The sequence below is a fragment of the Acipenser ruthenus genome, chromosome 16 (genome assembly GCF_902713425.1).
Source record: "Acipenser ruthenus chromosome 16, fAciRut3.2 maternal haplotype, whole genome shotgun sequence".
NCBI lineage: Eukaryota > Metazoa > Chordata > Actinopteri > Acipenseriformes > Acipenseridae > Acipenser > Acipenser ruthenus.
The window spans coordinates 8,935,448-8,952,111 of record NC_081204.1 but is presented as its reverse complement, the minus strand read 5'-3'; the positions used below and the strand labels follow the sequence as shown (position 1 = coordinate 8,952,111).

Below are 16,664 nucleotides of genomic sequence, written 5' to 3'. Positions count from 1 at the left end.
ATTGCTGCTTATTGCAGTAAACCATCAGAACAAATGAAATCATACAATCGTTAATTATATCAATTTCAATCAGTGGATAAGCATCTTGTGGCTTTTTGAAATGTAAACCGTGAATCAGATGTGTCGAAGGTACTAATTGGAAGGGTAGAAAATGATTTATCTGTCATTTGCAAAAATTCATTGAGTGTGTTTACAAAGTAATTACAGTAATTGCAATTTTGTTTTCAAACACTATTGCAGTAGTTGTCCTAGCTGTATTTGCAATACAAAACTGCTACTCTTAGTTATGTCACAGTGATTATGTTATGTACTGCACGTTTAGGTTTATAGTACTTGCATACTGAGTTTTCAGTGGGAGGTTTGGATTGTGTTCAGCAGTCACATACATACAAGGCTTCAGTCTGGCCTGCTTGCAATGGCACTCTTAATCCCAGCATTGTATAGTATCTGACATGTGTGACATATTTAGTCCCAATCTTATATCCTGTCAGATTCAGTCATGTTTTCAGTCCACGACCTACTCTGAAGGTACATTTCCCTTTACCAGAGAAGTCTGCTTCTCCAAGGCAGGGAATATAGTAGCATTCAAAATACCCTACAAAAGGCATGGATCATTATTGCAATTTGTGTTAAATTGTTGTAAGCAGACTGTGTAGCATGTGTGTCTGTTGTTATCTGTGGTATTTTTGTGGCGGTTTATTTTTTCATATAAATGTTGACTTCTAAATCTCATCAATACAAATGTTCATTTCTGTGTTATTGTTTTAGTGGATAATGGACGTCTTCTGTTGTAAATTGCAGTTTAATAAGAGTCACAGCCACCAAAGCTTTTAAAATCAAATGTCCTGCTCTAACAGTCTCCCTGATTCCTTTAGCATTGTGCTGAATATTTGTTTTTTTCTTGGCTGCTTCATTCTGTAGATTATTTTAAAATGCTGCTTCCTTGTACCTAACTGCTGTGCTGTAATCAATCTTACTGCAAGCTTGCAGTGCCAGTGTTTTAACTGTGTGTGTGTGTGTGTGTGTGTGTGTGTGTGTGTGTGTGTGTGTGTGTGTGTGTATAATTTATTTAGAAGGACTTGTAGTCTGAAACGTCCTGATCTAATAGATTTTATATTAATTATTACATTTTTAATGTGTACCTACATTACCTTTTTATTTCTGATTTTGCACCTTTTGGTACACAGCAGTTTTCCTTTTTCAAATTGTGTGTGTGTGTATAGAATAATAGATGGGCTTCAGTGAGTTAGAGGAGAATAATTTCATATAGGATTTCTGTGCCATCATAAATTACGAGACCGATGGTTTTTTTAAACGTAGTGTTTCAGTGCTGTACAGACGTTCTATGTTGTTATCCGTTTCTCCAGTTTCTCTGAAATACGAATGTACCAGCTTTACACTGTTAAACGTATTCTCATTAATGAACATTTCTGTACTGTGGGTGTTGTCGAGTGATTTAAAACGAGACATTTTGTGTTTGAATTGAAAGTGATGGTCTCGAGGAGTCGAATGTGTCAAAGTATATTTTCATCTAGAGGAATTACCACCTTTTGACGTCACTACTGTGGTATTATGCCTTTTTTTTTTAGAATGGCTCAGGATGCAAATATAGCCGTCATCCATGTATAAATACAGTAAAAAACAGACATTCCATGGATGCATACATCTTGCATATCTCATCCTGTCTGGGTCAGCTCTGAGAGATCTGGTTATAAATGTGTAGTTTGCCTCTGAAACTCAGTTATTCCTGCTGAAGAGTGTAAAAGACTCATTCTGCTTTCAAGACTTGTAGAATCTTATCCCAGAAGCTGGCAGGCTTCTCTGTTCCCTAGAGTCGAGCCTTCAGCTTGTTTCTTCCCAGTCAGTTTCATGCCCAGTCATCCCTCTCTTCACTTTGTGATACTCAGTGATTTGACTCACAGTCGATGGGTCAGCTTACCCAGTTACCTTCAGTGTTGTTCTTTAACTCTATCGGCACTTTGCATAAAGACAGCCATACTTCAGTATATTTAATGACATATTTTAGTGTCTTACGCAGACTGGGACACTAACTGGTTTGCTGTGTGACATTGAGAGTATCGTTATTTGTCATCTTTTGAGTGGCAGTGACAAAAGAGTTCTGTGACCGAATGAATAATAGAGACCCAGCAATTGGTTTTCTGAAGTATTCTGCTGACCAGGGGTGTAATATCACACTAATATCACAATAAGATACGTATTGCAAAATGCAGGTTGCAATATGATATGTATCACGATGCTCCTGGTGGGCTAGTGTATGATGCATAAGAAGGTCAAATAATGGCAAACTGTATTGTTATATGACAATTATATCTGTTCAGCGAGATGACAACTTCCCAACAACACCAAATGTGACCCTGTCTGACCACCTTTTATTTTATTGTAGACCTCTACTTAATTACACTGTGCAAGACAATAACATGGTGAGATCTTTTGGCAAACACACTTGAAAGGGTTAATTGAGGGAGTTCTGAATTCCATGAGTTATCAGAGTAAAAGGAAGGTGTTTGAACACTGAATCACTGCCTGCATTATCACTATTTATTTTGCTGCTCCCCCTGGTGGATAAGCACTCCTACTTGCATGAAAAACCGGAATGTTTTTTTTTTTCCCTACAATTTCTGCTCTACCCCTCCCTGCAACTGTAAATTAGTAAATTGAAAGGTTTTTTATGAAAACATGAGAAGACATGATAACTTTTCACCACTAGGTGGCAGTAAAACCATACAGGAGCAGCAGGTCAAGGTATTTAAAAAAATGAATGCTGTGTTCTTGATAAAACGTTTAAAATTCATATCTGCTGTTAAACAGTATACACAGGATAAGTTTTGAACATTTAGAAAAAATCCCCCCTATATAGTATATGTATTTTTTGCAAACAAAAGAATGGGGGGGGGGGGGGGTATACTGTATAATGGCATTTTCCCTTGGTCGGAGAGGGTCCATCACGCTTGAGAGAGAAGTCCTTGAAGATTGAACATTGACAACAGAGTTCTATGGCTGTAAAAATAACATAACAGACAGAGGCACGGACACATTCAGTTCAGTTCATTTTCTTATGTATGTTTATTTCATTTTATTTTACATTGTGGAATAAGTAGGTAGTTAAATGTTAAGACAGAGAGAGTAAAATGATCATGCCCTCGGTCTTCTGAGAAATACATAGGTGTTCCTGTGGCTGAAAACATGACCTGGTTTATCAAAATAAATGGTAGATCAAGGCGGAAGACTGCAAGGCAGTGTGCTGCTCACATCTAAAGAAAGCACCTCTCTGAATGTTTGTCTTGGTTTAGTGTCCAGCAATGCAGTTGGAAATATAACGTCTTTGTAGCCGTAAACAGAGAAAGGCCAAACATCCAAACTTGAAACACATGTCCAAAGTTTGGCAGACGTTCCATTTCAACTCCCTCACGATCTCCAACATCTTGGTTTTGTTCAGCTGGTCCTTGGCTTGATCTAAAAGAAAATAAATATTCTTCTCAACTTTTTAAATTTCATTTTCAAATTAGAGTTCATTATTGGAGGCCAGTGAAGCTCCTACAAAATGCAAAGGCTTGATTTATCCATCTGTACACTAAACAAGCAGAGCATCCATTTTGTTTAGTGGTTTCCTGAGTACAGTTTGAGAATGTCTTTGATTATGAAGCTATTCATGTCATTTTGGTTTTATTATAATGTCAATGAGCCAGAAAATTACACGAGATAACATGTCTTATACATGAAGAGGCACCATCACATGACGTATTAGTTTATATGTCTGTATGCTTGGTTTTCACAGTGGTGCATTGTAAGGTACACAAGGCGTCCACAGAAGGATAACAGCATATTATTTTACTACGTGCACAGCAGTAACAATCGTCTTTTTTCATTTTTAATTTTGAATTAGCTGGAAAACAAAAGTATAATTTGTCCCATATTACGGCGTGTTATTAACTTCAGATGTCATTTCTGCTTTGTGTTCCTTTGCATGATAACTTTAATAATTTTCTCATATGAACGAATGCAAACAGTGCCATTTTTGCAACCATATACATTTCAAGCTGGGTTTTTGGGTATCTGTGCCGACCTCTAATTTCAATCTATATGGTGGACGTAAATCTTTAAATACAGAGGAATAAGACTTTAGGGTCCTACCCATATATTCCGTCAATGTGAACTGAGACTCCCACAACTGCAATCAAAACCTCTTTGTGTAGAAATATTTTCTACGGCCTCCGACCAGCAAGTGTCCTTGCTCAAGCAGAATTATTTTAATTGCTAAATCCTAAACTCTGCTTGCAAACATTGAGTAATTACAATTCCCGTTATGCTTCGGGCTCATTAAAGGTGCAGGAGGCAAGTGCTGATACTCTTGTCAAGGTTGGAGACACAGCCAGAGGAATAGTTTGGAGCGCTTCGGACTGTCATGTATTTACCTTTAATAAATAAAATGACTTATCAAGGAAGTAGAATTATACGCTAGCTGTTGTAATATAATTAGAAAAAAAATGTGTATTCCATTTTCCCCTCCGATTTTATAGTTCCAAGATTTGAATCGGTTTTCTACAAACCGACTTGTAGGAGATGAAGTACGTGCACACTAAACACTAACACAGTGATAATGATAGCAGGTAATGAATGCCTGAGGGTTACATACCTGTATGTTGGGACTGTGGTGTACAGTAATGCCTGAGGTCAAAGGCTGAGAATTCAAATGAAATGAAACTGGATGTACTGAAACGTTTCTGTGTAACACCATAAACTGGATATCGGCATTGTGCAGGACTGGAAGTTTGGAGAAGTGTTGGCTTCCACATCTGCTGTACGAGTATATTGCTGGTGCTCCTAGTTTCCAGCACTGTCAGCCAGCTACGCACCTTTCTGGAGCACTGCATCGATCAAAACATCAATGTGACTAGCGGTAGTTGCTATGGATACCTTGTTCTACTTTTAACTGCGGATCACTCCAGTGCGATCAGTGTCAACCCCATACCTTGTTGTATTTGGTTCAAAGAGATGGCCGCGGTTCAGCAGTCACTTTCGCTGAGCAAGGGGCAGCCCAGCCCTCCCCTCTCACTCCCTCTCTGATTGACAGATCTGAGAGAAGGCAGCTCTCTTTGAAGGCTTGCTGGTGACATCATCAGCGCTGAATATATTAGTGCTCCTGGCACCTCGTTGGCAGGATCCGATCTGTGCCGCCACGTTCCTGTTTTCACTTGAAAAGCCTGTTGACAGGCAGAGGATGAGCAGGCAGTAAGATGAACTGCAGTAACACTGAGTTTGTGTGGGCTGTGTCGTTCCAGTTTAAGATTCAGATTTGAAAAGAAACTTAAAAGGCAACCTCAGTACTTTCCAATTAAGAGCACATTTCTATGCCTGGTGTGTTAGTTCATAGATCACATGTACAAATGGCTTTAACCTTCTCACAATCTATGCTGGATTCAGCTGTTGAAATAATGGTAATTGTAAGAGTAATAATTCCCAGTGCTTGGTTACTTTGATAATTTGTATAGCAACAGGGACTGTTTTTCACTTTTAAAACAAGAACTGGTTCAGGGAGCCTGTGGTGGCAACCCCATGTGTAACTCTGACTAAAGTCTCTCATATCCCATGCTGTGAAATTGATATTTATACAAAGCTGCCCTTTAAGCGTGCCATATTTTCCACACCCATATTCCCCATGTAGGGCAAGTAAGAAATATGCTTGTCTCCTGAGAGTCCCTGTTCCTGTGCTGGTGGTGGGATGATGCTTTACATTGGAGCCCTTGAGAGCGTTTCTCTCCTAAGATATGCAAGGTATGCCCACAGCCTATGCTGAGGCTAGGAAGACAAGAGAAAACTTAAGAGCAACACTGTTTGAGGGAAAATAAAATATTTAATCAAGCCTAAATTTACACAAAGTCTGAAATCTGCAAAAAAGAAGCTTTTAAACTATGAGCTGTACATTGTGCATGTGCAATTTAGTATGTATTTAATATAGTCCTTAATGTATTACTGCTCTTCACCCACATGATGCATTGTTACATTTGGTAATTCATTCCTCACAAAGCTGTAGCAGTAGCATTTTCTCTACATACTGCTTTAATTTACTGTACAACTTTAGTTCTGTCTCTGTATACAAAGGCTTTTAGTAAATGTTTTGATATTCTTTTGTGGCATTGAGGTGCTCAAGTAGTTTTCATTTCAAGTAAACCAGGATATTTTGAAATTAGTATTTGTGAAATTCTTGCACTCCTGAAGTCACGCTGTTCAGTGTTGACAGCCACCCACTCAGACACTGAACACACTTATTCTTCTGATGTTTTATTCGTTTCTATTTAAAAATATCTTGGTCAGTAAACTACAACTGAATACCTTCCCTGGTTAATTCAAGCTCCTATTACAGGTATAAAATATGGTTCGGTTGCTGCCTTCAGTTCATAACCCCAAGTAATATGGGATGTGGTTCTTGGATTTCAAAGTCACTTTTTTATTTTAATCAGAGCTGTGGTAATGGATGACTACACTAAGTTTGATGATCCCTCTGCTATATTCAAATAGATCCAACAAAAACAAGTTATTATCGTATCGTATATTATCTGAATCTGCCTTTACCTGGCTTTGAGCTTATCCGGGCATCCTAAGCCTGCCAAACTATGTGACTACATACAGAGAGAGTAGGTGGGGCTAACAGAGTTGAAAGGTCACATTGTCACCTGAATTGAGTGTAGGGGAAGGCTGTTAGTCCCAGCTCAAAGTTCAAAGCCTGGTAAAGGCAGATATATTTATATTTATATATATATAAAAAAGATAAATTAGTAAAAGTGTAAAAGAACCCAGAACACATTCAGAATAGTTGCAAACAACATAAAAAAGCATTTGAAGCTACTTTTTAAAAGTTTATCCTTTATTTCTTAACAGACGCCCTTATCCAGGGTGACTTACAATTGTTACAAGATATCACATTATTTTTACATACATTTATATAGTTGGGTTTTTACTGGAGTAATCTAGGTAAAGTACCTCGCTCAAGGGTACAGCAGCAATGGCCTCCACCGGGGATTGAACCCATGACCCTTCGGTCAAGAGTCCACGCCCTTTCCTAGTTTGGTTCCAGAATCATAAGCATACAAGGTGACTGATTTACCTCTTAACGGTGAGGGAGCCATTCAGTTGTTTTTGCACATGATCAATAGTGTTTGCTCTCCTTTTCAATTCAACCGTTGTCTTTGCAACACATAAATCAGGCCTGTTTTCTGTATTGGGACGTCTTGCATTCATATAGTCCTTTAACCAAGCCCACCTGATGAATTACCCAGGTGAACAACAAGTACAAGATAGAGCATGACACCTCCACTATATACTAACCCCAGTCTAATTAGGGACCCAGTACAGAACTCTGTCAGTATACTTCTGACTAACAAGCTTTCAGGAGTTGATGGACAGCTGTAGAGACGATTCATACATAAACATGTATTTGTTGCATGGCTGTAATATTTCATGTGGTGTCACTTTGGGTTGTAATGGGAGAATGGTTTCAGAGAAGTAATCCAGCTGGCATCTGTTTGGTTTTGACAGCTGCTGCATTTCTGAGAAACGCTGTTGACAGGATTGTATGATAAATAGAGGACATGCCTTATTCGTTTTACCTGGTGTGGAGGTTTACTAAGTAGCCTGTGGCTAGGTGTCTGGGCACAAGATCTATGAAGGCCAGCAATCACAGCAGGGCTTTGAGAGTACTGTGTTTGGAAAATGAGAGTACCATTTTGTCCTAGTCTGTCTTGAATACTTTTTTGGCACAGTGGGTTATTGCGCTTGTCGGTCACTTTCGGAGCCTTGCATGTTTCATGCTGTGAAATCCAAACAAACTAAATCAATTGAAGGTCGTCTAGTTTAATCCAACTGCAGTGTCCAGCATACTACTCCTTTCAATATGATGATGGCATCCTTTTTAAACACTTGAGCTGGTGGTGACGTGGCTGCAGCAGGAAGAATAAAGGGCCAATAAAGGAATCAAATGTGCAAATAATTAAGTGGCAGTAAAAGCTAAAGTGAAAGATACAGTGAGATTGACAAAAATAATGCTTTATTATTTTTTAAGGAACATTTTACATTGGGCTTTATGTGTTAACTTTTTATAGTTTTAAATAACAGCATTATCCATTGAGTGCTATAGTGAGCCACTGTGTCTAATCGAGATCAATACATGAGCCTCAGGATCTGAACAACCTAATTCAGTGTCCAGTATACTGTATACAATGCAACGTAGGGCCAGCACAATTGTCATTCTCCCTTTGGTTTGCAAGACTTTACACAGGACAGTACATCTGAAACAAGTAAAGCTAAACGTAGCGGTATATGGGGGTCCCTAAAGGCATGACCATGTGGTGTACAAGGTGTCATACAGTCAGAGCAGTGAAGCGTCTTCTGCCTTTGTCCAGGGTTCAGTAGCTTTCTGACGTGCTGTGGAGCTCCTGGGTGAAAAGAGGCAGTTCTCTTTGCCATGGGATCAGAGAAAGCCCACCCACCTTCGCTTCTACTGAAATTTAAGTTCTGTTGTATTGTCTGGTACTTTTACTTTCCAAAATCTTAATCTGCTCTAATGATAATGAAAACCGAAGTCTGTGTGAGTTCAAGTTCACCCTTAAAAGCTTCAGAATGCCTGTGTTCTTTTCTGCTTTCAGCAGTGGCTGAATCCACTTGTGCTTAATATCTAAAGCTCCCCCCCCCCCCCCCCCCCCCCCCCGCTGGGATCCTTAGCATTGATAGTGGTAGGCCCCAAGCCACAAAAACAAATAAAGCGCAGCGACACCATTCTGAGAAAGCAAATAGAAATCCATCCAAGTCTCTTTAGTGCCTTTAGCATCCGGCATAATCTTCCAAGTAATTACAAATGACAACACTCAAAGGCTGCCATACTTAATTAACTAGAAAATACCCACGATCAGCCAACAGGGATGTCATTGTTAACAGTGGGAACCTTCCTTGAAGTGTCACCGTGTAAGTCAATATTAAAGAGTTTTAAAAATAAGATTGCCTCAGATGTCCAGGCCTTTTTAAATGTCACTCTTTAATCTTTGTTTATTATTATTATTATTATTATTTATTTCTTAGCAGACACCCTTATCCAGGGCGACTTACAATCGTAAGCAAATACATTAAGTGTTACAATACAAGTAATACAATAAGAGCAAGAAATACAATAACTTTTGTTCAAGCAAAGTACAAGTGTGACAAACCACAATTCAATAATACAGCAGATAATAGTGATAGTTACATCAGGATATGATTAAATACAAAATACTACAGGTTAAACACTTGGCAGATTACAGTATTCTGAAGTACAGGATTAAATGCAGTAAAATAGGGGGCAGATAAGAGCAAAATAAAGCACATTTAAATGAAGTGTGATAGTGTCCCAGGATACAAACAGAGGAGTTCTACAGGTGCTGTTTGAAGAGGTGAGTCTTAAGGAGGCACCGGAATGTGGTCAGGGACTGGGCAGTCCTGACATCTGTAGGAAGGTCATTCCACCACTGTGGAGCAAGGGTGGAGAAGGAGCGGGCTCTGGAGGAAGGGGAGCGTAGCGGAGGTAGAGCTAGTCTTCTAGTGCAGGCGGAACGGAGAGGTCGAGTGGGGGTGTAGGGAGAGATGAGGGTCTGGAGGTAGCTGGGTGCAGTCTGGTCAAGGCATCTGTAGGCTAGTACAAGAGTCTTGAACTGGATGCGAGCGGTGATCGGGAGCCAGTGCAGTGAGCGGAGTAGTGGAGTAGCGTGGGAGAAGCAAGGCAGAGAGAACACCAGGTGGGCAGCAGAGTTCTGGATGAGCTGGAGCAGATGGGTGGCAGACGCAGGGAGGCCAGCCAGGAGGGAGTTGCAGTAGTCTAGGCGGGAGAGTACCAGGGCCTGGACCAGGAGCTGGGTAGCATAGTTGGTGAGGAAGGGTCGGATTCTTCGGATGTTGCTCAGGAAGAATCGGCAAGTGCGTGCCAGAGTGGAGATGTGCTGGGAATAAGAGAGGCAGGGGTCCAGGGTGACTCCGAGGTTCTTGGCGGAGGAAGAGGGAGAGAGGGAGACAAAACATGGTAAACTCTGATACAATACAACCACAAGGAAAGCAGGGTAACTTGCCAGATGACAGTGCTAATTCTTGTCGGGTATAGATTTTTTTCTGGGATGCTGTCTGTGTGGTAGCCCATCTGTGACCGGGGCACTGCACAGGTGTCTTTACAAAGGGGCTTAATAGGTCCCACAGATCTAAAAGCATGAGGAAGTGCTGTTTCCCTGTCAGAAAGCCAGCTGTTTCAGCCAGAGCCGGTGGCAGCTACTGTAGAGACGGCCTTGTCGGTTCCGAGTATTGGTTTGATTGGCAGCCTGCCTCTACAACATGATGCATGCATGCCCTGGCTATCTTGTAAGCTCTGCCAGGCTGCTGGCAGTGTGAGATGCTAGACTTCCTCTTGGGGGACCAAGAACACTAGCTGAGTTAGTATACACTGCCGGCAGTCCAAATGGACACATTGTGTTTTGTTTTTTAGCAGGAAAGTAAACTTTACTGAAAGTCTGGCTGTCTTTTTTTTTTTTTTTTTTTTATTTAGTCGTCGCCAATTATTATTTTTTTTTACCCCGGTTTTCTCCCCAATTTAGTATGCCCAATTATTATCTGTATCCTCGGCTCACCACTCGCAACCCCCCCGCCAACTCGGGAAACGGCGGCTGGAACACGCGTCCTCCGAAACGTGCTCCTGCCAAGCCGTCATTTTTCGCAACACAGATCTGGTGGCTCCACTGCAGAACCACAGGCGCCCTATCGGCCACAGGGGTCGCTGATGCGCGGTGAGCCGTGGATTCCCCTGCCGACCTAAGCCCTCCCTACCCTACCAGCCAATTGTGCGCCGCCCCCTAGGAACTCCCGGTCACGGTCGGCTGTGACATAGCCTGGATTCGAACCTGCGATCTCCAGACTACAGGGCACATCCTGCGCGCCTTTACTGGATGCGCCACTCAGGAGCCCCCGAAAGTCTGGCTGTCTGAGGACGATCTCTTGTTACCGCCATGCAAACTTCCTGTTCAGTGCTACCCTGATTTGAAACACTTGAGACAAGACCCTGAATTGATCCCAATTGATTCCCTTTGAGTTGTGTATTATTGCTAATTATGTTTTATTAATTATTTAATTGTATAATATACTTGTTTAAAAAATGTGATTTCTGTAAAAGATGAGAGGTTCTATATACAAATTCAGAGCTATTTTCGTATGAACTTCATAGGGCCACGTTTGCCCACAAGCACTATCAACAATTTTTTTCACAACATTAGCCCTGCACTTGGCCCCTCACATGTATTTTCATAAATATTTATATTCAGGAAATGGGTTTGTTAGATATTTCTGCAAGGCAAATCTCATTTCACTCTTTGCTTGATACAAATGTAGAAAATGAACACTGTTTCCAGAAGCTTCTTTAAACACACAAGATTCAATAAATGATCCTCCCTGTAGTTTGCATTGTGTGACAGACAGATGACAAATGCTGTGCAATGGGATTTCTATGAATGAGCAGGTCGATTGGAGCTGGAGCTGACTGTGGTGTTAATGGGATTATGTTTTTTCAAACAGTAGGGCAGAGTTTACCAAAATGTCAGGGCACCTGTCACTCAAAATGCCTATTAGTTCCACGCTTCTAATCTCCCCAGATTCAAATTCCTCACCCTCTGTAACCTGATAGTTAATCTGGTGAAGGCTATATCTTGGAAACCACTTGTCTGATCATGACGAACCTTTTCCACATTTTGTGACTCCAAATACCAAAATACCTTGTTTGGTGGCACACACTGTGTAAATTCTATAACATGTGCATTGGGGATACTTGAAAAATGCAAGTACACTGTAATGCACATATACTGTAAACGACTTGAAAGTACTGTAAACTGCTTGAAAGTGAAATATTATGGGCTATCTGACCATGGTTTGGTCAGGTGGAGATATTGCAGTTCTGAAACTTATACTAAAAGATATTAATAAACCATGATTGTCATTAATCGCTTGCCCGAAATATGATGGAAACAAATGGAAAAGAGCCGAACAAGCACTAAAACACTGCTGCTTAGTGTTTTTAGAGAGAAATAAACTGTCAGTAGTGGTGCCTGGCTGCACTTGACCTCCCTTTGTCTGTTTTTTTCCGTGTTGCTATCAATGCGCCTCCGTTAGATCTCATCAAAGTGTCTACTCTTCTTTTCCCCTTGAATGAAGCTCCCTGCCGCCCAGAAGCTAATTGATCTCATCCGGGCTGACAGCACATTGAGCTTTCCACCTCCCGTCGCCCTGATTTATGCCCGTACACGCTCTGCGAGCGAAGAAGCTATTCCTGACGGACAGATAATCGGCCACAGTAATAACAACCCTGCCTGTGTAAGAGGCACAGAAAAAATACTTTGTGTGAGATTTTTAATGACTTCCGTTGGGGAAGATTTCACTGTTAGGCCAGCTGTGTGCCAGCTGTGGCTGTACAGTCCCTAGCCAGGAGATCATGAGCCAGAAGTGTTGCCTGTTTTTTAATTTTTATAAACACTGTAATGTTGATTGTTTTACGCTAGCTCTCTGACGGGAAGCTTTTGTGACTAAACATGGTTAGGAGCTGATGTTTAGTTATACAGAATACGAATGCTTTGTATTGAAGAGATGTGCAGACAGTTCACTGACACCTTTCCTATTATTCTCTCTGTAAAGATCACAATACTACAATGCTCGGTTATACCCGCTGAGACTGTGCAGGAATACGAACAGAATACGGTTAACTGCTAAAATTGAATGCTTTATAATGGATGTTATGGTTCCTTCTCTCATATTAAACTGTATAAATTTGTCTCTGGGAAATTGTGTTTTTTATATATTTAATTTGTGAGCAGCTTACCAAAGCCTTACTATATATAGATGGTCTCCACTAAGGGATACTATTATCTGACAAAAGAGAGTTCCGCAATATGTGCTAGTGGTGATTCAGTACTGTATCAAGGGCCATGCTTCATGCTGTGGAACTTCAGTCAATGCTGACTGATCAGTTGAGTTGAATCACTGTGGGAGGTGAGAAAACGCTGCTGAGAACCGACGTGTTAAAAAAAAAAAAGTTTTTATTTTACTAACAGCCTTTAACATTTGCAAGGTTATTTACCCTGAGTTTAAGTCCACTGGAGCATATCCAGAACCTGCTTATACTGTATAGCTTGGACATCACAGTTTAAGCCAGAACATGTTGTCATGAAGTTTAGTCAGGACCCCACAATATCTGTCCCATTTATGGTTTTACATCTCCACCTCATCTTCCTAGTCCTGACCTTGCTCACTTTTGAGATCAGAAAGGTGATATGTCTGCATCTGACTTTACTTTATAAGGTCAGAGATTCAAAGGTTTTATTGTGTGCTCTTGTCCTCTGCTGACTTGTCTAACCACAGATGCAAACAACAGTCATTACTGTCCAAAATGATCAGGCAGACAGAAGATTGTCATACTAGATTGTGAAACATGAGAATTAGTGGTAGCAGAATCTACAATGTGACTGATGACGTTCAGAACACTTATTCTGATGCATTGGCTTTGGAGAACCTGTTTTGTGGTGTTAATTCGATCTGCCTGAGATTCAGGAGTGTGTTTTAACTGTACATGGAGAAAATCCGAAAACAAATAGCTTTTTTTTATCCTGTAATGGTAATCTCTACATTACTAATGTCCCAGAAGTGCAGCGTTGGGTCATAAAGGGTCATGATGAATTCCTGCAGTGTGAGTGATGACCAGAAACTACTCTGGAACAGGTACCTATCGAAAACGAGACAATTAAAGTGGTGTGGTGTGTCCCTTGATGAAGAATGACCTCCACAGCCAGGTCTCTTAACAGTAGGGGAATCATGCTCTTCATTTCTCAACAAATGCTTATAACTACATTAAAGGAATACCAGAGAAATAAAAGGTCCTGTTGATGATGAGCCCTTAAAGTTAAAATGGTGTGAGCTGGCGTGTAGTACGGGATTTCTTTTTTCCAAGTACATTTTTTTTTTTTATAAACTTTCATTATGTATTCCATTTTATTTAACGATTCAAAGATATTCTGAAAAAAAAAAACCCTGAATAAATATGTATGGAGATGCTCATGTCTTTAGAAACGGAGCCTGTGCTGCCTTGAAAGAGTTTTCTTGTGATATAATCTAGTTTTATTCATGTACATTTAAAAAAACTCACTCACTGACGTTTTTAAAATTAATTATCACTGCTTCTACGTTTTGCAAATAACCTTTTCACTTGAAAAATCTGCGATTAGTGTCAGGTGGAACACTAAAGCCTGCGGCCCCTGTTTTCCTGTTAGATTCCTCCGATGCTCTTATTTTGAACTTTGTATTATGTCATCAGATTGAAGTAAAGGAACATCAAAATACGTGTTACATTAACAGCAATGATAGCATGCATTTTCATCTGCAGGAAATGACTTGGATCTGGAATGTATACCCTGACCTTTTCCACTGAAGTTTATACGCAGAGATGGCCAAACTAAAATTGGTGGTTTGCATAGGTTTTGATGGTGTGATGTATTTATGATACTCAATTGTATGCCTTTCTAACAAAATATATATGGTATGATACCACATATAACACCTATAATCACCTTAATTGAAAGAGATTGCTGTTGTGAAATGCGTGAGAGAATGAAGTAAAGTAACAACCTGGGCAACAGAAGCAAGACTCAGTTGTCTCTGGGAGCTGTATAAAATGGCAGCCCCTAAGCGGGAAAGAAATGCAAGAGTACAGCAATTAGTGTGGAAGTTCTGTACATCTTGCTTCGAGACTGTCAGCATTGTAGAGCATCTGCGACAAAACACCATCTGCTGACAACCTTTGTTCTGATGAAAGCAGCACCGTAAAGACTGCCTGCTTTGCTTTTACCTGTGAAGAAAGAAAGAAAAAAAAAACATTTGAGAAAATTACTTTGAATTCAGACTTTCTTCTTTTTTATCATTCAAAAAGTCTAACTCTTCCTTAGAGACAGTTTCAGCAAAAAAAGGCTCTCAATTGGAAATTACTGTTGTTCACAAATGTGTTACTGTCTACAGCCTGTCTTCACTCTTGACTGTTGTAGCTTCAATATACATTTGCATTTTACCCTGTCTAATGCAGGCTTCAAAGGTATCGAAGGTATTGAAGCTACAAGCTATTGCATGTGGCCCATTTCTCTCTTAATGGCTTGATATTTGGATGCAGTTGGGTATTATCCCTCGATGGGAATGCCTATCCAAGCTGGGGAGTATCGTAGTTAGTATTTGCATACACATATCTAGGCATATACGGTTTTCAAAACTTGGGACCTTTTTTAACACATTAGCCCAAGTTTTCTATTATGTGTCATGATCTTGAAGTATATGGAAGCCGTGTGTCTGTTCAACTGCCTTTCTGCCTGTCGCTTTAGAGTTTTGCATATAATTTGTGAATTGCTTCTCCAGTTGTGATGCATTTGCTATGGAGCTTTGTTAATTGTTAATGCATAATCCTTGGGTAAATGGAGTGTCTTTATTTTTCCTTGGTACAATAACAATAGAAACGTTTTATAAGTGTGTCCTGGGTGGAACATTGGTTCTTAAATTTATCTCTCAATAATTGGGTTCTGTAATGGTGACTTTTACGATTGGTGCAGAATTCAATGACACTGTTCCTTGATGTGGCAGTTGCAATTAAAGAAACAGAGGTGAAATGACAAACACATATCCCATCCAGTCATGTAAGATGGCAGGCTCATTAAAACCCTTTGCTTATATTCAAAGAGCGGACAATTGTATAAATATTTACTGTATTAAGAAAGCAGTTTGAGTGGTGAAAACATACAAAAAATATTCAAATCCCAAAAACCAGCAGAGGGTGCTTTTGTAAACCTTTTAGATTTTTTTTTTTTTTCCTGAGCATAAAAATGAAGTTCCTTTAACTCATTTTCAGCTTCGAGGGATGAGGTCTTATCCATGATTAACTTAGACCTGTTTTTATTAGATTGCCAGTATCCAGGCCACTGACGTAGCAGGAGCAGTAATGTTGCTGTGTGTTCCAGGTGCCTGCAGAGAAGTGCCGCTACATAGCTGGCAGTGTCCTGAGCGAGGGTGAGGAGAAGCCCTCCGAGGAGCTGCTCAAGCTTTACGAGAAGTATGGCTTCAAGATCTTCTCCTTTCCTGCTGTCACGCACGTCGTCATGACAACCTTCCCGCACAACACCTTCCTGTCTATCTTCTTGGCCAATTGGAGAGTGTATCCCAAAATGGGAAGCTACATCAAGGTAGGAGAAACATTGTTTATTTGCTATAGATAAGGATACATTGATAAAGTCAAGCCCTAAAATGTATTCATTTCTCAAGTTGCAGAATTTTAAATAATTAATGCTTAACTGAAGAAGAAATTCATCTCGCCAGACGCCCGGGACAACAAGATTTGTTTGAGGGACAACAAGTTTTGCCGTTATACTTTGCCAGTTGGACACATATTTTTTTTTAGTAATCTACTAGTTACAAAAAAAACAAACCAAAAAAATACACCATAGTCGCTAACGTATTACAGTAAGGCATTCGATTTTAGTGTTGCTAACCTAGTTTGCCAATTACTATATTTACATTTTTTTATTATTATTTAAACGGTATTTAAAAAAAAAAATTGAACAGAAGCAATA

At 40.1% G+C, this 16,664-nt stretch overlaps 1 protein-coding gene across 1 annotated transcript in view; it reads left to right on the top strand.

Moving 5' to 3' along the window:
• Positions 1 to 16,664, top strand: part of LOC131697721 (testis-expressed protein 264 homolog) — a 98,563-nt gene that overhangs the window by 6,379 nt on the left and 75,520 nt on the right. The window contains exon 2 of the mRNA XM_058988709.1: positions 16,056 to 16,277. Coding sequence (XP_058844692.1) covers positions 16,056 to 16,277 — 222 coding nt within the window. The remainder of the gene's footprint in view (positions 1 to 16,055; positions 16,278 to 16,664) is intronic.